At 39.6% G+C, this 23,528-nt stretch overlaps 1 protein-coding gene and 1 long non-coding RNA gene across 4 annotated transcripts; both read right to left on the bottom strand.

Moving 5' to 3' along the window:
* Window positions 1-11,557: 11,557 nt before the first annotated feature.
* Window positions 11,558-12,058, bottom strand: LOC136844162 (uncharacterized). The gene has a single exon (XM_067113179.1). The coding sequence runs from the start codon at window positions 12,056-12,058 to the stop codon at window positions 11,558-11,560; it is 501 nt and encodes a 166-aa protein (XP_066969280.1).
* An 84-nt stretch (window positions 12,059-12,142) lies between these two features.
* LOC136843804 (uncharacterized) lies at window positions 12,143-23,211 on the bottom strand. Of its 3 annotated transcripts, none has more exons than XR_010854687.1 (4): window positions 23,097-23,157; window positions 21,292-21,391; window positions 15,668-15,841; window positions 12,924-13,535 (listed from the first exon to the last, which is right to left on the bottom strand). It is a non-coding gene; the product is annotated as an uncharacterized lncRNA (long non-coding RNA). The 3 variants fall into 3 exon arrangements; XR_010854685.1 differs by lacking the exon at window positions 12,924-13,535 and adding an exon at window positions 13,560-14,116; XR_010854686.1 differs by lacking the exon at window positions 21,292-21,391 and having other exon boundaries at window positions 12,143-14,116; window positions 23,097-23,211.
* Between the last annotated feature and the right edge of the window lie 317 nt (window positions 23,212-23,528).

Here is a 23,528-nt window from a genome sequence, read left to right as displayed (position 1 = left end):
GTTTGAAGCCATTTCAGAACCCATATATAGGTACAACCATGGTCGTTAGTTAACTGTGTTGAACTCCTGGTTCTCCTGCCAGGATCGGCATAGAATGTTATCCTTAATCAAGAAATATTGATTCGTATATTTCACATATTCCTTATCATCTGGATTCCTATTTAATGCATCTATTATTACTCTTAATTTCTGATCTTTCATTTGTTCTTGTCGTACTGAATCTAAATTCCATTCTATATCTGTAATATTCTCTGTTGTTTGGGCTAACGATTGACCATTTTCGATAGCAATTTTCATAGTTTTGCGAAGGAATTGGAATTTCTTCTAGATCATCGAAAGGTATTGAGTGTGTTGGTACTGGGTTACGAGATAGCGCATCTGCGATTACGTTTGCTTTACCGGGTAAGTATCCAATTTTAGCTCCAAAGTCCTGGATAATCATGTGCCACCGAGTTCTTTTAGGACTATGATTGAAACCTTTAAAAAAGTCAGTAAGGGGCTTATGATCAGTTAGAAATTTGACACTACCCATAGATTATATATTTAAAATGTACCAACGAATTAATAATTAGGCATTCCTTATCTATTACTGCATATTTCTTCTCTGACATTTTTAATTTGCGAGAATAAAAAGCAATGGGGAAAAACTTATTGTCATGCCACTGGAGTAACACACCTCCTACTCTTTTTGATCTGATGCGTCGGTTGCAATAATAAACTCTTTAGTAAAATCAGGAAACTTTAAAATAGGAGCAGAACTGATTTTTTCTTTCAAGGTATCAAAAGCAATTTGATGTTGGGATTCCCATTTAAAAATTACGTCCTTCATTATGAGATCAGTTAAAGGAGCTGCTATTACTGAATAATCTCGGATAAACCGACGATAATAACCCGAAACCCCGAGAAATTGCTGTATGGCTTTAACATTAGTAGGAACAGGAAATTTACTAATAGCAGAGATTTTATCATGGACTACTTTAAGACCTTGCCGAGATACCATGAAACCCAAATAGACTAATTCGTCTTTAAAAACTCACATTTAGAAATTTTTACTTTTAGATGATGTTCTCTTAACCTTTGAAGGACTATTTCTAGTTTACGTCAATAAATGCTCCTCCAAGGTGTTGGAAAATATAATCTAAATCATCCATATAAGCATGGAGAATATTCCTAGTAAATCTCCGAACACTATATTGATCATTCTAGTGAACGTAATAGGAGCACAACGTAGCCCAAATGGCAACTTTAGAGATATTCATAGTGACCTCTAGCTGTACTAAAAGCAGTGTACTGGGTACTATCCTTAGCTAAGGGTATCTGGTGAAAGCCTTTAAGTAAGTCTCAAGGAAGTAAAAAATTTATTCTGTCCTAATAAGACAAAATATCATCTGTGCAAGGTACTGGGAAACGATGGTGTCAGGGATAGTTTGGTCGTTAAGCTTATGAAAGTCAACACAAATCCTCCAGGTTTTGTCCTTTTTTGGTACTACTATCAAGGGAAAATTATAAGGGCTGTTAGATTTCTTAATAACCCCTCTTTTAACATTTTATCTACCTCAACATTGATTTCATTCAGAAATTTGGCCGGTAGACGATATGAAGGCACGTAAATGACCTGGTCTTTATCCTTTAAACGAATTTGATGTTCGATGACTTCCGTTTTGCCTAAAGCTCCAGTACTAGTAGAAAAAACATCACTATATTTGGATAAAAGATCAAAAAATTTCTTGCTTATATCCCTATCTAAGATGTCTGCTTCGATCTTGCCTTTAATTACCTTTAAAGAGATTCGTCTGTTGCTGATTCAGTGGAGTTAATTTCAGCAACTGTAAGGATTCGATGTTTATATGCTTCGATATTGACAATATGCTGATTTTCATGTACTGTTAAAGCAGCATTTAAGTGATTAAAAACTTCAATGTTAACCCGATGATCAGAATTTACTGTGTATAATGCTTGCGTGACTGAAAGCCCATTGATCTTTAAGGTATCAGGAAGAATTAAAACCTCTGAGCCTGGCAATTTTTTTTAACCTTGACCGTGAGATACGATGGTGTGTTTGGCTCAATGGTTTGTGCGAACGCAGCAAGGACGGAGTGCCTGAGAGTTATGTTGGGTTGCTGTAACAATATCATCGCTTATGAGACAAGTGACTGGCTCTTCGATACGTTATCTTCTTACTCTCTGTCTCCTTCTGATCCAAAACAGATTTCAATGTGTGTGAAGACCGATAGAATTTCCCTTTTATAAACACTCCGTGTTTTGCGGGTGTTAAAATTACGTTATGTAATGACATTGATGGATATCCCATAATAACTACTGGGCATATTAATATTGCCAACTATGATAAAGGTATCCGTAAAAGTACGTTGCCCCAACCTGTATTGTATCTGAGATGTACCAATTACATCTAATTCATTATTGCCTATTCTGACAAACGAACATCAGAGCGTTCGATGGGAAATCTTGAAAATAAAAGGTGATGGTACGTAAACATTATATTACGTGGACTACCTGAATAAAAACATTGTGAAATGTTTATGTTCTAAGCTAACTGCATGCAAGTGGGTGATTTCTTCTGAGCCAATAATAGCGTGTATTTGCAAAAATCTACGGACCGTGCTCTGCATGTTTTGGAGACACCTACCTCGATTTCTGAAAAATTCTTGTCTTCACACATATCTTGGAGAACATTAAACTTATTATCTGGATTCAAAAAGTGATGATAACCCAATATCACTCTCCTCCCCTTTTAAGCTGGCTATGTGGTGTTTGTCTGCCCGCGTGGCATTCGGAAAATTCACTGACGCGTTATTGTTTTGGGAACTGCTGAGCCTGAGTTGGCTTTTTCCTGAGGAACGATTTGAATGTACTTGTTTCTGACCTGCATTACTGTTCTGCTTGTAATGTTTGTTTGTTCTTTCCCCATGGTACTGTTTCTTTTTAGCGTCATCATTACCAGTGTTTGAATGTTTGTGTTACTGTTTAAATTCTTCTTTCTTGCATTGCAATGATTATACTTATGATGCGTACTGTTATGGATTGAACAATACCGGGACCTACACTCATTTATTACATGACCAGGTTTTTGCAGTTAAAACAAATGGCTGTTGATGGATTATTAGTGACTAAGTTAACCTGTTGCGGTGATGAGACGCATGATTTTTTGTTTTTTCTTGCTTTGTAAATCCTGAATCAGAGGAGGATCGAGATCTGTACACTTGGACAAGTGTTTCGAACTTGCCTATAGATATCTAATTCTGAGCTATCTGATTGTAATTTCTCATCAAAACATTTAACCAAAAAGGTTCAGGTAACATTGCTGTTACAAGTGCAAATAGAATAATACAGGATTCTGTAGGAAGTGGTGGGGTCGCTCCCACTTGGGGCTGGAGGAGTCATTTCCTACTAAGTTTCTATCCCCACGCCTACTCTCTAGTGATCTTGAAACCTATATGAATAAAACGGCCGCTGTAACCTCATAAATCTAAACCAGGAACGCAAGTAAATAACAACCAATATTCATATAACCGCTAAAAAATAACATCACTTATGAAAAATGCATCATAAAATACAATAATGAAGGTAATAAATGCACTTTCCTGAAAAAGAACAGAGTTAACAATGTGTCAGGCGTAAAAAATAAAAGGACACAAAAGTATGAAAAAAAAAATGAGGTATCAGGAACCGCTACGTCTGCAAGGCAAAGGTATTAATCTACGGCACTGCTCACCTTATATCAGCAACTTTACTGAGACCCGAACACTGTAAATGAATATACCAACCGTTATAAATAATGGCTGTACTTAGCTTTTATTGGATTCTGGTAAAAGTAGGTCGACTTATGCCCCTCCTGCTGTCCAACTTCCGTCTGGCTGATGTACACGTCATCGAAGGATGCATTGTGGATGTTGAACTTCAAGGCACTGTTGATAAATGTTGGTGCAAGAAACCCTCAAGGAACAACGTGGAGTGTTGATGTGCAATGTTGCGTAGATTTGTGTAGATTTTTCTCTCTCTCTCTGCCATGCGTTTAAATTAGATGTGTTGTGTGTAGTCAGATGTTTTCCTCGCTTTTTCGTTGTTGATTGTTTTCTTTCCGTCTGCTTGAAAAACATGTTTATGAAGATGACAATTGTCTATGGTTTTTGGGCATCTCGCCGTATCGGAGCTTCCGTTTACCAATGTAGACGCCATGTAGAGGTGCTGCAAAGCTCTCGCCGCGGTGTGACCCGCTGTTGTGTGTGCTGCCACCACTGCCAAATGAAGGTGTTCACCGAATTTTCCCAGGTGTTTTCAGTTATAAGGACTGTGTTTGGAACTCAGTCAGAGTTTGGTTATGACATCTTCAGTTTCTCCCATGGCTGCAGAATAAGACTGTTTTTGAAGATCAGACCAATGTTCCGCAGGACTTCAGGAATAACTATAGTGGTTTTTCTTTTTTTTGTATTTCGTACAAAAAGCGACTTATTTACAAAAAGAATACAATTGGTCTGTACAGGATGATCTCATGTCGATCTAACATCTAGCTGTCACTATTACATAGCAAGACTAAGATGCACACACACGAACAAACATATGACCTCGTTCCCAAGAACTTCCCACGGCTGCGTGACTTTGCCTCCAGCTCTGAGCAAGAGAGAACGCTGAGTTTATGCAAACGCATGCTAATCTATGATGACGCACTGTCTTAAAAGCATTACACAGGTACTTATTGATGACGTTCATATCTGGTTTGACCAAATTTTGGATCATTTTCCTCACAAATACCTTCCTTTCAGGGCGATCAGTACAGATATATATGTTGGGAATTATCACGTTTCTTAAATGTGGTATAAAATGAAATATGACAACATTCTATTCTATGCTATTCTATTCTCGCTAGCCTTACTCATTGTTACCACAGGATTCCTTCATCTGCGTCACTATTTAGTCCCTTGACTTGACCTCCTTCCCAGTCCTTCAGGCCAGGCTGTCCGACTCTCTAACTGTTACTTGTCTGTCACTTGCAGGTTCTTTGTCCAAGTTCCACCATCGGATTGCACTTTGCCTCTTGTTTTCTCGGGATCTCTTTATCTTGCTGTCCAACCACCCAACTCCTCTTACTGCTCCTGGTGCTTGGTTTGACAGCCTCCCAATGTCATCGTGTATCATAAATGCAGTCAATTCAATTTACTAATTTCTTTTTCTCTCTTTGCTTCTTTACAAAATAACAAGAGCTGCTCTGTGGACACTGGACAATAAATCAGCAGAAAAGAACACCCAAACATAGCAGTTGGGCCATTTATATGGTTCACCTGATTTCTCAAAGGGTTAGATGTGAAAGCTCACAGATTCAAAATACTTGTGTCTCACGGCCACAGGTAGGAGATTTGATTGAATGTTACTTGCAAAAAATGACTGTTTACAAGATGTTCTGAAGCGATCTTGGGTCTGTCTTGCAAGGTTTCCTCTCATAAATCCGGAGAAAAGTGTTTTGGTGCTGACAAGTTTGACTGCTACAAAAACTTCCAAGTAAGTCTTCCTGCTGTGTTTCATATTAAGGTTTCAGCTGCCTACCCATTACGTAATCAGTAAACACTAATTTTAAGAGTTTTTGGGACCTTTACTTAGAATCTTCAAGATACAATAATGATTTAGCTGCATTTTTAACGATCTAAAAGTCAGTCATGTATTGTGAATGAAACCACCTTCAAAGTGGAGGGCTTTTCTACAGAATGACGAGACAGGACCACGTTATTACTGGACCTCAGCTTTTGATGTGAACCACAAAGTTGGGACGACAGTACTACTGGAATACTTTGGAGTCGTTGGTCACTGGAGTTGAGTAAAGTCTGCGCCATATTCTTTTGCCGAATTAAAAATCAGGACTACACTATGAATTGAATGCCTTAGTTAAATCAGGACTTCATTATAATGTTCTGCCGTTAATGTTCAGGCATTTTACCAAAGCTACTGAGGTGTTAAGAGTAAAATATTACTGGTTGATATTCAGGACATATCTTGTAAAAGATCTCTTATTTCCTATGATTTCATCAACTTCATTCCATTCCTTTGTGGTTACCCACTTGGGGCTTGTAGGTTCTTGAAGGAATAATCGCCGAAGCTCGAAGAAAAGCTCTAGAGAATTGCATTATAACACATGACCAAAAGTAGGGCTGATGAATATGAAATCGGCTTCTCTGGGGAAATGTGTGACTTGTGTGGGACAGAAATGGTGATTAAGATGGAGTCGAAACTACAGATTTAGAGGTTTCTTTTATAGAAATTCAAAATGTTATAATTCAAGCTTGGGACCTGGCCGGAACAGAATGCAAATAGTGAGATTAAAAGTGAACTGAAGCTTGTGGAGGACTACTGGTTATGAAAGTTTCTGAATATTTCTTCGTTAATCTGTTTTCACAAAGTAACTTTTATCTCAATACTAAAATGAGCTAGAGTACACTCTTTATTATTCATAACTTTATGTATTAAATCTGCATTTGAAGCTCCGTAAGACTAGTTCAATTTTCTGTCATTTCTGGCTGGTATTATGGGTAAGTTGTAGCCTCTTACACTGAACGGTGTGGTTTTTCCTGTAAGTCCCGTGAGAAGAGAAATGTTGGTGGGAAAGTAGTCATACTCTTTCTCGAAATAACTGAGCTAGTTGCTAATAGTGCTGACTGACTGAATTGAGGCTGTCTTTAGACAAATCATGAGAGGCAGGACATTGCTGGGTCTGAAAATCTTTACAACACATGTGGAATGGTTTATAAATATTATGTTAGGCTAAAGTACCAACTAATAATAATAATAATAATAATAATAATAATAATAATAATAATAATAATAATAATGTTGTGATGTAGAATATATAGGGAAATTAGATAGAAAAGAGAAAAAGAAAAGAGAGAGAGAGAGAGAGAGAGAGAGAGAGAGGGCCAACAACAAGCTACCTGGGTTACCCGAGACCTGAAGTGAAAAAACCAGCAAATCAGACTGACACTTTCCTCCATGGGCTAGCATGCTTTTGGAGTCAAGGCTGTACACCACAGTCTACTGACTGAAACAAAAGGGGCTTGTCTCAAGAAGATAACCTCCCTACCTAGGCTAGCCCAGGTAAAATATGAGGGGTTGGCTTGAGGTGAACAGTATATGTTAAGACTGCAGGTTTGTTAGTTATGAAAAATACAGATTGATTTAAAAGTCTGTCATTTGTTCACAGACATAACAACTTTGCTCTTAACATAAGGGAGACTTACTCTTAGAGGAAGGACAGAGAAGCGTCAGAAATAATTGGCGGTTCAGCTCACCTGAGCTCATTTCCTGGCCAAAGAGGGACATAAGAAGGATTAATATGCCTCTGAACTGTAAAGTAAAAGGTTACTTACCAGCCAGACATCTGGGTTAAGAGACAATGTGGAATTCCTGTTACACTGTGTCTTATAGTGGAATAAAGAATTCAACTGTTGGAGACAACAAAACTACATTGGCCACCAGCCTTGTTTGTCGTCATTTCCTCTCTCCCCATGTATGCACAATTGGCCACCAGCCTTGTTTGTCGTCATTTCCTCTCTCCCCATGTATGCACAATCAAGTAAAACACGGAAAGGAGCTCTATACTCGCCTGTATCTGACCAGTTCCAGTATATGATGGATAATTTCTCTCCACTGCCTGCCAGTGGAGGAGAAAAAAGAGAGAGAGGAAGAAGACCAATCAAACCACTCACTCTCACTTTCAATACCAACATCTTAGGAAAGATACAAACTGTCCTGCTAGGGGCACTGGATGAATTACATAACTTGTTGAGCAGCCACCACTGGACCCAAGGAAAAAGTGTCCAAGGACCTGTGAGCAATGTCTGCAGATAGAAGGATGTGAAGGTGGTTTGGTGCAGCCACATAGCAGCCTTTAAGATCCTCTGAACTGACAGGTTCTTTTTGAACACGATGGAAGGGCCTAGACCCCTAACATCATGTGCCCTTACATGCAGTGAATTGGCTTCTGGATTTGAAGAAGCAGAATGAGCTTGAGAGTTAAATTCCTGTCTAAAGAAGCTCTCAGGGGTTCGTATGGACTGCGTGTGAGACTGTTAAGTACCAGTGTTAGGTCCCAATTAGGAGGTTCAAGATCTCTCGGAGAACAGGACTGTTCAAAACTCTTCAGCATAGAAGCCTCTCATGAAGAAGATAAGTTAACGTCTTTCATACATAGAACCAAACCTAGGGCAGCCCTGTATCCCTTGACTGCTGATGCTGAAAGAGGTTTCTCCCTACAGAGGAAAATGAGGAAGTCTACTACTTGTTGAATAGTGGTTCCAACTGGAGAGAGACCCTGTTGATGACACCAATCACAGTTACAGCCACTTTCCCTGGTACACAGCTGTAGAAGACCTTCTTAGGTAACCTGACATTTCTGTCGCTGCTCTGCTAGAAAAGCCTCTCACTCGCAGGAGATACTTGATAGTCTCCAACTGTGAAGAGACAGGGACCCTACTGACTGGTGAAATCTCTCAATGTGCGGTTGACACAGAAGGTTGTCCAAGGAGGGATCTCTCTCGGTGCTTCTGTCAGTAAGGCTAAAAGACAGGGGTACCATTTTGCATGAGGCCACATGGGAGCTACAAGGGTCATCCTGCGCTTCTGGGAAATCATCATTCTGTTGATGACCTGACGGATGAGGCAAAAGGGGAAAGGCATAAATGTCCACATTGTCCCAAGGATGTTAAAGGGTATCCTCCACCATGGCCCAGGAATCTGGAACGACTGAACAAAATACCTCTGGTTTTTTGTTGTCCCTCGTTACAAACAGGTCTATTGATGGCCTTCCCCACAAATGAAAAAGCATTCTGCCACTTCTTGATGCACTGACTGCTCTGCTCCCAGAACCTGGCCCCAGCAACTCAGCTTGTCCGTCACCACGACCTACAACTGCTACATCAGCTTCAACCCCATCCTCTACAAAGCTTCATTTAGCTCTGTCTACAAACATTTTGTGAAATATTGTGAATTCATAATCAACAAATCCAGGACTTTCAAAAGTAGCACCTCAACTAAACAGATTCCTGGGGTCTGGCTTTCTGATGAGTAACAAGTCTGTTAAGTAACAAAGAGCCTATACACACTACCCTACTTATGAACGAGTTACGTTCCGAAGGCCGTTTGTATCTTGATTTGTTTGTAAGTTGGATTTTAATTTGTGGTGCACAATTTTGTTGGTGGTTACATTCAAATTTTGCTCTGTGTACCTATTCTACTAGTAAACATTTTTGCAAAGAACATGAGGAAGAAGAACCCCTTCCCTGACTATCTAGAGTATTCTCGTGATTAACTACTCATGTTTAACTACCATGTAGTATTCTTCTTACAGTCAAGAGACTATTTGTTCATACTGTTAAAATATTCCTACTTATTCCTATCTTCCCAATTTAACTCAGTCTGTGATGAATACCCATTTTTTATATTTCCCATTTTCTATATTAAACATTTTTTTCAATCATGCAGTATTATAAGAAATTACTTTAGAAGCAAGAAAGGTAAAAAAAATACTAAATTCTGAACTTTGCTTGAATCTAAATTTTGTTTTCTTCTTTTTATCTTTCTAACATCCAACATAATTCCTCATAATACTCCCTCTTTCCCACCGTTATCCCTACGTTAAGGGGTTGGTTGCCTGACGTGCCTTCTCCACTGCCTTCTATCAAAGGCATCATCCTCCACCAAACCTCCTCTCTCAATATCTTCCTTCACTTTGTCTCGCCAACTAATTCTCTGTCTCCCTCTCGATCTTCTTCCTCTAACAGGTTCTTCCCAAGCCCTCTTCACTCCCTCCTCGTCATCCAACCTTAACACATGCCCATACCATCTCAATCGTGACTCTTATAAATTCTGTTATCTTTACTAAGCCTGCTCTTCTTCTTATTTCATAATTTTCCAATCTCTCAAGCAGCAATATTCCCATAATCCACCTCAATATTCTCATCTCTGTTCTCTCAAGCTTTACTTCCTCTTTTCTTCTTAGAGCCCATGTTTCTGATCCATACATTAACACTGGTCTTATCACTGTGCTATAGATCTTGACTTTTAGCTTGATTGGCATTTTCTTATCACATACAACTCCAGCTACATCCCTCCACTTCCCCCACGCCACTTTTATCCTACTGTCCACCTCAGCCTCACATCCTCCCTCTTGGCTTAAAGTAGATCCTAAGTATTTAATCTTTTCCACCTATTTTATAATCGAGCCTCTTCTTTCTTGTATTACTATTGTCTATATCTTCCTACTGCTCACTAAAACCTCTATTTTATTCACATTCACCTTTGAGCCACCCCTCTCTAAAAACTCCTGCCATTCCCCAACCCTTCTCTGTGGGTCCCCCTCATCTTCAGCAGTAATCACCAGATCATCAGCGTACAACAACTCCCACAGCACTTCATTCCTAGTCTCTTTACTCAACACATCCATGACCAGCACAAACAAAAATGGGCTTAATGCTGACCCCTGGTGTAATCCAACACTAACTTCAAAGTTTTCTGTTTCCCCAACTGCTGTTATTACTTTTGTGCTCGCTCTCTGATACAGTATATGATATCGACCAGCCTAACCAACTTTTCTGGGGCTTTCCTCTTCCTCAAACACCAAAACATCACTTCTCTTGGAATTCTATCATATGCTTTCTCCAGGTCTATAAATGCACAACAAAGCGCCTGGTTTCTCTCCAGCCTCTTTTCCTGTGGCTGTCTTAATATGAAGATGGCATCCAACGTCCTCTTCTTCTCACGAATCCATACTGCTGTTTCCCAATCTTTAAAATTTCTCTTAATCTCTCATCCAGGATCCACTCTAAAACTCAATCTATGCTCTGTTAGTTTAATTCCTCTGTACTTACCACACTTCGTGACATCTCCCTTCTGCTTGTGTATATATATATATATATATATATATATATATATATATATATATATATATATATATATATATATATATATATATATATATATATATATATATATATATATATATATATATATATATATATATATATATATATATATATATATATATATATATATATATATATATATATATATATATATATATATATATGAATGAAATTTTATCACATCACCGTGATTCATATACAAGCATTAAGCTACAAACGCCTTTAATATCCAATTCGCTCTACCTCGAAATAATATATTTTCAAATATGTTACTGAAGGGGAATTTTTTGAGTTGATAATAAGTTCATCGTCCCGTGGGCTCGAACCAACGAAAGACAAGAACTCAGGACTACAGTGACGCCTTTACCCACACGGCCAACATTAAAGGACGTTTGTAGCTTAATGCTTATCTATATATACCATCAGAATCTCCTCCCAGTCCCATGGCATTTCTTCCTCTTCCCATATAGCTCTTAATAAATCCTGCATCCATTTCTCCCCCTCTGTACCTAGTAATTGATCATTTCAATTTGGAACTCTGATGGACCTGGTGCTTTACCATTCTTCATTTTACCTAATGCCCTCTTCACTTCTCTATCCTTTATCTCCATCACTGGTCCCTCCACCCACTGTGCTTACCCCATCTCCTCTCTCTCATTTTCAGTATTTAAAAGTTGTTCAAAATACTCTCTCCATCTCTCCTTATTGTCTTCATCCCTATACAGTACAGGATATTTCCATCTCTGTTCTTGATGACACCCAATACCCAAATCCTGTCTCTGCCTTTTCCTCAAGTTTGAAATCTTATAGATATCCTTTTCTCCTTCTCTTGTTCCTAGTCTTTCATTCAACTGCTCTGCTGCCCTTCCTATTGCCATACCTACCCTCCTTATCACATCTCTTTCCTCTTCTCTGTACCATTCCTCTGCACCCTGTGCATGCCTTACTTTCCAGTCCTTAAATGCTTTTGATTTTCTTTTAATTGATTCTTGCACCTCTCCATTCCACCACCACTTTTCTCCTCTCGACACTCCATAACCGCTGGTTCTCCCCACCAGTTCCTCTGCTTCCCCCAAACATATTTCTCTCATGTCTGCCCACATATTTTCAACTCTGTTACCCTGTCCAACTTGCATGTTCCCCCTTTCCTGCCATCTCTCTTTCACAGTCCTCCTAAATTGCTCCCCCTTTTCTCCTTTAAGTTCCCAAATTTTAATTCTTGATCTCCTTTTTCTCTTTTTGGGTTTCCTCCCTCTCATTTCCAAATCCATCACCACCAACCTATGTTGTTTAACACATGCTTCTCCCAAGATCACTTTGCAGTTCATCACATTGCTTTTGTCTGCTCCTCTAACCAGGATGTTCTACTTGGTTTTGCACTCCTCCACTTTCATACATTATCAAGTATTTATCCAACCTCTGAAACCATGTGTTCATACACGCCAATTCAAAACTCTTAGCCATCTCCAATATATAATCCCCATCTTCATTTCTAATTCCAAACCCACGGCCTCCGTGTACCTCCTGATAACTATCTCTTCTCTTTCCCACCATGCCATTCATATCAGCTCCTATTATTAGTTTCTCCTCCTCCCTCACTGTTCTAATGACATCCTCAAACTCGTCTAAATAATTCTTTCCCTTGCTCTTGGCACCCATCTGAGGAGCGTATGCTGATATTATATTTACTACTTTATCCCCTATTATTATTGGAATCTTTAAAAGCGTATCATTTGCTCTCTTTACTTCTACCACTTTTTCCTTCCAGCTGTTACTTACCATAATTCCAACTCCATTTCTTACCTCTCATGACCCGCTGTAATACAGCTTATACTCATTTCCTGTTCCACCCTTTCCACCAAGTCTCCTGCGCACACAAGAAATCTATCCTCCTCCTCTCCATCACACCTACTATCTCCCTCAGTCTTCCTGTTAGAGTACCAATGTTCCACGTACCTGCTCTAATCTTCCACTCTTTCACTAACTTCTTTGGCCACAGTCGTGAACCCTGCGGCACCCCTCACCCATTTATCACACCAGTAGGGGATTCTGACGCATGTCACTTACAGAGGACGCCCTAGCCACATTCATGTGTCTTACAATATCAGGCATGGTTCATTGTTTGGCAAAGGGGTTTTTACGACTGCATGCCCTTGCTGTCATCAACCGCAGTTATTGGCTGTGGGCCTTGCATTTGACTAAAAAGTCCACCTGCAAGGCAGCAGCTTCTACAGTTATTGGCAGTGGGCCTAACCTTTTACTAAAATGTAAGACTGCAAGGCAGCAGTTTCCACAGTTATCAGCAGTGGGCCTAGCCTTTTACTAAAAAGTAAGGCTGCAAGGCTGCAGCTGTCCTTTTAGTCACCTTTTACAACACGCAGGAACTACGGTGGTAGTATTCTCACACCCCTACCACAAGGTATTTATAATTCCTTATAATACTGCATGATTTTAAAAAATTATATAGAAAAATGACATTTTTATGATAAAATGATGTTTCATTATACTTACCAAAACACTGTAAAAGCTTTTATCTCTTTAAAATCGACATGTCCGAGATATAAATTTTCAAACTTTGATTTTCAGAAAATTGGTATTCATCACAGAGTTAAACTGTAAAGATAGAAGTAAGTAGGAACAATGTAACAGTATGAACAAATATTCATGTGATTGTACGAAGAATACATGATAGTTAATCACGAGAATATTAGGGACAATCAGGGAAGGGGTTAACAGAACAGGTTCTTTTTCTTCCTGTTTCTCTGTTCTTTGTAAAAATTTTTGCTGGCAGAATAGGCACTCAGAGCAAAATTTGATTTTATGGGTGCCAAAAGGGAGTGCTCTGAACACAATTTTAACTTGTGACCCTATCCGTTTGTATCTCTGAAAGTTCATAAGTAGGGTAGTGTCTATTATAACCTTCATTTGAATATTTTCTGGCTATCTAAAGTTCATAAGTAGGGTAGTGTCTATTATAGCCTTCATTTGAATATTTTCTGGCTATCTTACAGCTAACAGCAATTCCACACAGTTCCTAACATACATTAAGAGAGTTATCTAAAATTACATCTAAATTGGTAGCACAGCAAAACATAATAACATTAAAGTAGCTGATAAGTACAGAAGTCCATTAAGTTGGGGTTATTACAGTGAACCGCTGACCTGTCACCCAGTCACTAAGCCAGTCATCTAACCTGAGGGGGAGAGAGAGAGTGAGAGAGGGAGAAAGGTTGATGTGGGATCTACCTGTACATACAAATTTATGGGCAGCAGCCCTCATGTATCACATAAGGATAGCATAATATTGTGCAGTGTATGTATTAGTAAATAGAAGCTGACTACTTACACACAAACCTGTGGAGCTCCTCATTCATATGCTTTGTAAAGGTGAGTTAATATAAATATGTCAAGATTAAAAGGACCTATATACTGCAAAGTCATGATACAATAAACAGATACCTTAGGGTGCTATAGGAATGGAATATAAAACTTTGGCCAAAAGCCAGGCACTGGGACCTATGAGGCCATTCAGCACTGAAAGGGAAACTGAGAGTAAAGAGGTTTTCAAGGAGTAACATGAAGAAAACCTCATAGTTGCGCTGTAGTGGCATTTAGAAGTTTGGGTTTGTGAGACTGAATTTTTGTTTTTACCATTTTAACGTTATGTTATTATATTTATTTTGTGCACTTGTCAGTATATGATTGTCTGATTATTCATGCTGTTTTTCTTTTTTTTTACTTGCAGTTTGCTTGAGTGTGTTAGGGTAGACTGAGGGGCTCCCCTTTACCTGACCCTGAGAGCAAGAAGTCTAAAAAAGCACAAAATTACTCAGAAGAAGGAGACAATTAAAAGAACAGTTGCAAATAGAGAATGGGATAAGGCAAAGGAGTGAGAACAAAGGGAGAGAACGCAAAACTGCCAGATTGGAAAAACAAAAGCACTTGGTCAGGTCGCTGTTGAGTTGGTCATAAACAGTTCTTTTATACTCGGTTTCAGTTTCTGCAAGGAAGTGTAATACTTAGACAGAAGAAACAGAAACCAGAGAATGCAGAAAGGAAAAATCACCTCAAAGAGGGAGACAGAAAAAGAGTAAGACTGAGAAGTTTGAGGTGAATTAAGGAAGTGACAAGGTTACTGAAGAGGTTGATGATGACAATGAAAAACTATGAAAGTAAAGAATATAACATTGGCTTTCCTGATTATTGACAGCAAGACTTAATTGATTCTTTGAAAACCAACACAGGTCCTTGTAGATTAGGACTGATGAATCAGATCAAGGTTCTTTTGATGGTCATTGTAGATCAAGATTGATGAATTAGGTCAAGGTTCTTTTTGATGGTCGTTGTAGATTAAGATTGATGAATTAGGTCAAGGTTCTTTTGATGGTCGCTGTAGTATTAAGAGTGATAAATTAGGTTAAGGTTCTTTTTGATGGTTGTTGTAATATTAAGGTTAATAGATTAGGATAGGTGGATAAGAGTTTCTTTAACCCCTGAATCTGTTCCCATTATCCTGCACTAATTGTGTGAAAGAAAAAGCCCCTACAGCGCTATAAAACAATTGTTAGAAGAGGGTGGAGTATGGCTGAAGAGAGATAATGTGAACAGACGTACAATAAAAGCAATGAAAGGGGTTGCAGCTAGGGGCCAAAGGGACACTGCCAAGGGTACCACATGAGGTCACTGATGGCACTAACCCCCATGGCCCTACAGGTGCTATAGATATTAAAACTGCAACTACGTACCATCATAAATCTCATGTTCATTTTTCACCCTCTTTACATGCTGCTCACTCTCAATGTCACTATTTAGTATCTTCTATTCATAGTTGTGAAGGTCATCATTATCACCATCTCCTGCAGCCTCTTGTAAACATTTCTGCGGTGCACAAATCACAGACAGTGGGTGTGACATTTTATCTGTTAAATGGAAACAATAAGGAAGATGTTACTTTTGTATTCAAAGCAATTTAAGTGACCCCATAAAATATGAATATAAATCCACATGACCAAATAAAGTTTAAAAAGGAATGTTCACACTTTGACAATCAATTTTTTAACTTGTATTATTACCATACAACCACTTAAGAGTTTACAACACCCAGAGAAGACTAGAAATGCCAAAAATGAATCCCATACTATCAGCATGCAGTCCTCCCCGTGCTCATGCCTCAGCCTGGCGTGAGTTTGACTTGGTGCCAACAAGTAGGCTCAACACTAGCCGCTGACAGTGTCAACTCAATGTGCAATTTCAGAGAAGTGAATCATAAAGTTCAAAATACAGGCCAAGTGCTGGGACCTCTGAAGTCATTCAGCTCTTAAAGAATTGTTGGAAGAGGGTAGAAAGTAAGATGGGAGAGAGAATGTGGACAGAAGTATGCCATATAATGTATGAAATTATTTATCAGTCAAATTAGCTCCTCATCTAGCCACAATACTTTTAAACATCTTTTTATTATCATCATTCAGAATATGAACCCTATTCATATGGAACAAGCCCACCACAGGGGTCACTGACTTGAAATTCAAGCTTCCGAAGTATACATGGTGTTCATTTGAAAGTAGCAGAACGTAATGAGAAATACATAATGAAAAAATCAGTTTTTAGAAAAGAAAAACATAAATCAACAAAATGACATTTTTATAATAAAATAAAGTTTTATATATGCTTACCAAGTAACTACATAGCTATTACGTTTCATTTATCGGTAGCTTAAATTTGAAAATTCGCAGTAACGTTCCAATATTTTGGTGTAGGTAACTCGACCCGCCCACTTTCGGGGAAGGATAGGTACAACGCTACTAACAAGCCCAATTCGTTTATGCCCTATGCCTATGAGAGGGGAGGAGGGATGGCTATGATCATGTAGTTACTTGGTAAGTATATACAGTGAACCACCCATATTTGCGGGGGATGCATCTCACACCCCCCCGCAAATAGCTAAAATCCGCGAATACTTAAAACCCCTCTAAAAACACTTAGAACTGCCATTTTGATAGTTTAAACATAGAAAAACCCTGTAAAAATGCATATACCTGAGTATTTTAATAGTTTTATCACAAAAAGTGCATTTATTCATGAACATTACAGTATATGAAAACACAGTAATTAGTGAATATTTCTCAGTGAAAAATACATGAATGGGCGAATTTTCCACGAATAATGGCTAGATATGTTCCACAGAGAAACCCGTGAATGTGTGAGTCCATGAATCATGAGAACGCCTTGAATACGGGGTTTACTGTACAAAACTTTATTTTATTATAAATATGTCATTTTTATATAAGTAACTTGCCAAGTAACTACATAGCTGAATCCCACATTGACAGGAGGTGGGATGCACAGGCACGTACTACTTCAAAAAACACTCATGAATGGAGATGAATTTTAAAATAGTAAGTAGTTAACATTGAGAATGTTAGTTGTAACCTACCTGGCGAGAGAGCTCCAGCAGGAAAATACAGCCTCTGATGTGGCTCATCTCGACCATAGTGGTGTGGCAGTGAAGCCAGAGGCACCTCTACATTAGTGGGGCTTTGCAGCCAAGGAGTAGTCAGATGGCTGCCAAAGCATACAAAACACAAAAGGCCTTGCCCTGGGCGCAGTACCAACTAAAACCATAAAACACACGTTACACATACAGTACACCATAAAACAGATCAGATACCATAACCCATTCATAGCACGACACAACGAATGATGGGTGCTTCAGGTACTCAGTACCCCCAACTTCCCGAAACTCGACAACTTAATTCAAGGCGAGTAGATAGAGGAGTGTAAGGGTACCCCCTACCCTTCTTCCCCCAATACCATGCCAACCACAGATAATGGGCCAAGGGTACTGCAGTTCTCGTAAACAGTTTCAATGTCACATAGATAAAAATTTGCAAACACTGATTTGCACCTCCAGAAAGTGGATGGTAAAATAGAAGATAGAGATAAATTCCTCTTGAAGGAAATCGAAGTCGCTACTGCCCTAATTTCGTGGGCTTTAACCGTGCAAATTGGCAAGTCTTCTTCTTGAATCTTAATGTGCGACTCAGAAATCACGTCTCTCAAGAAGAACGCCAATATGTTCTTGGACAAAGGACGTATTGGATCCTTAACTGAACACCAGAAGTTAGGGAACATGCCTCTGATATTCTTAGTTCTTTCTAAATACTGTAATAATTAAGTGCTCTTACCGGACAAAGAGCTCTCTCTTGGTCCGTAGGACCTAGAATGTCCGTTAAGACTTTGATTGTGAATGAACAGGGCCAGGGAAAGGACGGCGTTTCATTCTTCGCTAGGAACCCCTAAGTAAAGCAACAGACTGCGTCTCCCTGCGAGAATCCTACCTTCTTGCTCAGGGCCTGTAACTCACTAATTCTCTTGGCAGTAGCTAGAGCAACAAGAAATAGTGTTTTTCTTGTAAGATCCCTGAGTGATGTGGATCGAAGAGGTTCAAACAGCGGACCTGAGAGCCATTTTAAAACAACATCTAGATTCCAGGATATGGAATCTGACTTCTCTTGCTTTGCAGTCTCTAGTGACTTGATAAGGTCACTGATGTCTTTATCAGTAGATAGATCCAGACCTCTATGTCTGAAAACGGAGTTGAGCATTGCTCTGTAGCCTTTGATCGTGGACGTAGCCAATCCTTGTGAAGACCTTAAAAATAGCAAGAAGTCTGCTATTTGCACTACAGAGGTAGAAGATGATGATATCTTGTGTCTTCTGCACCAGCTGTGGAATGTTGTCCATTTATTCTGGTAGACATTGGAGGAAGACTGACGTCTACATCTGGCAATTGCTTCTGTAGCTGATCTCGAAAAGCCTTTCGCTCTGACAAGTTTCCCGACAGTCTGAAGCCTGTCAGAGCGAGAGTGGATAGACCCAGATGGAACCGGTGAAAGTGCGGTTGCTTGAGTAGATTTCGTCGCTGTGGAAGCAATCTTGGGAAGTCTACTAGGAGACTGAGGAGATCTGGAAACCACTCTTTCTGTGGCCAGAAGTGAGCTACCAGGGTCATCGACACGTTGTCGTGGAAAAGGAATTTATTGATTACATCTCTCACCATACTGAATGGTGGGAAGGCGTATACATCCAGGTTCGACCAGTCCTGGAGCATCGCATCCATTGCCCACGCGAGGGGGTCCAGGGCTGGGGAGCAATACAAAGGGAGTCGGTGATTCCTCGACATTGCAAATAGATCTATCGATGGCTTTCCCACCGTTTCCACAGGTCGGTGCATACCTGCGGATTCAGTGTCCATTCCGTGGGTAGGGCCTGTTTGCAACGACTTAATTCGTCCGCTATGACATTGAGTTTGCCCTGTATAAAGCGGGTAACAATCTTGGTTTGATTTCCCTGTGCCAAGATAATGAGACCTTTGGTCGCTTGATACAGTGAAAAGGAGTGTGTCCCTCCGATTCTTTTTGTAAACCAAAGCTGACATGTTGTCCGAGTGGATTATGACTGTGGATTTGGAAGTCGCTATTGAGAAATATTGAAGAGCTAAGTGTACTGCCTTCAGCTCCTTCACGTTGATATGAAGTTCTAGGAGAGCCCCCAACTCAGGTCCGATGCATCTAAGTATAATGTGAGTTTGGGGTTCAGAGGGTGTGGCGATTTCCCTTCTGCAAACCTTCCTGTTACAAGCCACCATCGAAGGTCCTCTTTGATCTCGGGGGGGTGATTGGGAAAACAAACGAGTCCGAGAGAAACTTCCTCTGCCAACTGGCTTTCAAAAAGAATTGTAGTACTCTCGTGTGAAGTCTCCCTTTTCTATGGATGAGAGAGTTCCCAGTAAACTCATCCATTCATTGGCCGAGCATGATGGGAGAGAGGAATTTCTGCGAATGCAGGCTTTTATTCTCTTGTCGGACAGAAAAGCCCGAAAATCCCGATAGTTGATCTTCATTCCCAAATAAAAAATTGATTGACTCGGGACTAATTGGGATTTGTCTAGGTTTATCAGTAAGCCTAATTCTTGGGCTAACACAAGTCTTTTTTAGGTCCTCCGTGCAACTTGAGGGGAGCATAGGGGCCAATCGTCTGAATAGAGGCAGATGTTGATCCCCATGAGATGTAGCCATTTTGCCATTGGGACGAGGACTCAGGTGAAAACTTGAGGGCTGTCAAAGTCCGAAGTACACCACTTGAAATTGGAAGACCTTGTCCTGGAACACAAACCGTAGATATTTCCTGGCCTCCGGGTGAACTGGATCATGGAAATATGCATCCTGCATGTCTATGGTTGCCATCCAATCCCCTTGATGGATGGACGACAGAACTGAGTGGGTTGTTTCCATTTTGAATTTCGTAGTCTGAATATAGAAATTCAGGGCAACAGGAACAATCAGGACAGGAAATGCAGCAGGAGTAAACAGGACCACAGATACACAAAAATCGTAGACATCGATATGGACCTATGCCATCACCACCAAGGTACTGTGGTCGTTCCCAGAGTAACCTCTGTCTAAGTGTCACAGGGAAGCTCCTCAAGGATAAGATATCCAACAGTGAGATATCCAGTCATCTACTGCTGCACCTACGATGCTCACTGTCAACCTGATGAAAAAAGCAACGATGATTAGAAGAGGGAGACTCCTCTCGCTCTGAGGGGAACTGCCCTAAGAAGTGAGAGGAGGCCCTTAAGAAGAGGCCGCCCTTCCTCCCCTCCCCCAACGATCTTCGCCCGATGAGCGACCAAAGAGGGCAAAGGAGAGACAGCAAGAAGGGAAAGTTTGCTGGGAGAGAGAAACGAGGACGAAGGGGGCAGCTACCAAAAGCGCTGTCAGAAGTGAAAAAACTTCCAACAACGCCCAGCAACCTTCCTCCCAGTAAACTCGTCCACAGGGAGGTGGCGAAGAGCAACGCTAAGCACAAGTCAGAATAGTGATAAAGTCACACCCTTGCACAAGCAGAGGTCATGAGGTCCAATAAAAGGGGAGCAAACTTGTTACGCCCCTGGCCGCCGACCCCAAGACACACACGCTGGGGGATGACGGCCTACACAAGGCTATCAAAAATCATGGGTTTGTATATTAACATATATCAAATACACACAGTATATACACAAAAAGATAAAAAGATCCCAACGGGAAAAAAGAGCTTGACGACAGTCAGGCAAAGAGCTCCAAAAACACGTCTGCAATGCATGACGGCCGAAAGCAAACCGGAATGTTTACATCCACGCAGGCCGGTATTCCTGCCTATCAGGCGGTAGTTACTGCCTAAACACCTTTTCCAAGAGTTTAACAGCCATTTCCAGCTTTGCTGTAAGTAATTCCTAATGTAAAGGACCAATGGTTTGTATATCGTGTAGGAACAAAAATGCCATTAAGGTTCAAAATCAAAATTTATAAGATAGTTATCAGGGCCATACTATTATACGGGGCAGAAACTTGGGCACTTCAGAGAAAAAGGAGAGACTGCTGGAAAGAACCGAGATGAGGATGGTGAGACGGGCTGCTGGAATATCACTGCTGGAAAAGAGGGAGAGTCAAAATATAAGAATGTGTGGTATATGTAATGTAAAGGAGAAGGCTAAGGAAGCTCGTCTGAGATAGTATGGCCATGTATTAAGAAGGGGTGGAACCAATCAAGAGAGCTAAGAACATGCCAGTGATGGGGAGGAGGAGTGTGGGGCATCAGCGGATCAGGTGGATGGTTGTGGTCAGGTGGGATATGGGTGAGGTAGGACTGGGAAAAGAAGATGCAAGGAACAGAAGTAGATGGAGAAAGTTGACTCGAGCAGCCGACCCTGCTATACAATGGGATTAACAAGGTCGAAACAAGAAGAAGAAGAAGACAAAAATTTTATTGAAAATTTTGAAATTGAATTTTGAAGCACATTCAAAAAAGGAAAGGGACACTGCTGTAATTTTGATTAATGACTATGTTGCTGGGATTTGGTAAGCCCACAAAGCAGGAATAAAAGATGAAAATGCTGGTATTAGACGGCTTATAAAATCAAGGATAATAAAAAATAGATATACAGGCAATCCCTGGTTTACAACGGGTCCGGCTTATGACGTTCCGAGGTTAAGACGCTTTTCAAATATATTCATCAGAAATGATTTCCTGGTTTACGACACATGTTCCGGGGTTACAACACTTTGTACGCCGATCCAACGGAAGAAATATGCTCCAAAATGGCAGAATAATCAAAATTTGGAGGTTTTTTGATGAAAAACTCAATAAAAATGCAGTTTGAATCATTTTCAATACACCCAAAGCATTAAAAGTAAGGTTTTCTTAGGATTTCTGACGATTTTCGACGATTTTTCGGTTTACAACAATTTTCTGTTTACGACGCGGCGTAAAAACGGAACCTCCGTTGTAAACCGGGGACTGCCTGTATACTGAGAAAAACTTATATGGGTAACTACAGAAAAATACTAACATTGAAATACATAGATTATTGTAAAATGCACACGCTAAAAATATTTACATCAACCCGAATGGTAGGATGAAGTTATATTTGTTAATTTTTGGTAAATTCAAGTCAACTTTGATAAAATTCTGCTTGTGATACTGTTAAAACTGCAAAATATGATTTATCAAATATTTATTGAATCATGGAAAACAATGAAAAAATTAGCAGTTTATCTGCTTACAGAAGCAGAGACTAAAAAAAGCAAAGGGAACAAAGGGGGAACGTAAATAAACGAAAAAGTGTCTTGGGGGATAAGGACCCATGGATTTTAAAACCGTAAATCTCTAATTCTGTATGCAGATAAACTGTTAATTTTTTTGCATATATACTTCTGCTTGCTTATCTGTAGAAAGAATAAATTTAAAATATTAAAGAAAACTTGAACACACACACACACACACAAGGGGGCAGTGAATTTGGACCGCTAAACTATAGGATTACCAACACCTTAGTCGGAACAGACAGCCTACCCTGAATAGACAGCCTCACTTGATAGACACCTTAGCATGAACTGACAGCCTCACCTGAACAGACAGCCTAACTTAAATAGCCTAGACACCTTATCCTGAATAGACAGCTTAGATAGGATACTAAGCCTAATCAGGGTAGCCTGAATAGACCACCGTAGGCTAGGCCTAATCATAGGAGTTAAGCCGGTATACTGATCCAATTGGCACCAAATCTGAAAACACTGACGATAGATTTAACGAACAATAGGCTAAGGCCAGTTAACGAATAATTAAGCCATTTACCTGCGATCATTCGCCGATTTTTCTTTTTACCGGTCGGCAAAGATGTTGCTCTACGAGTCTCGGGTGTCGAAACCTCTGTAACGGCTCCTCTCTCTCTCTCTCTCTCTCTCTCTCTCTCTCTATATATATATATATATATATATATATATATATATATATATATATATATATATATATATATATATATCTCTCTCTCTCTCTCTCTCTATATATATATATATATATATATATATATATATATATATATATATATATATATATATATATATATATATATATATATATATATATATATATATATATATATATATAATGTACTGTATGTATGTATGTATACGCTTCACTTTGTTTCACTTTGTTTGGTTTTATGTACAGCCCTCCACAGGGATAATTCCCTCTCTGGCGGGCCCATGTACGTTTTCAAAATAAGGT

Source organism: Macrobrachium rosenbergii, chromosome 12 (genome assembly GCF_040412425.1).
Source record: "Macrobrachium rosenbergii isolate ZJJX-2024 chromosome 12, ASM4041242v1, whole genome shotgun sequence".
Classification (NCBI taxonomy): domain Eukaryota; kingdom Metazoa; phylum Arthropoda; class Malacostraca; order Decapoda; family Palaemonidae; genus Macrobrachium; species Macrobrachium rosenbergii.
This window is presented reverse-complemented; position numbering and strand designations above follow the sequence as displayed.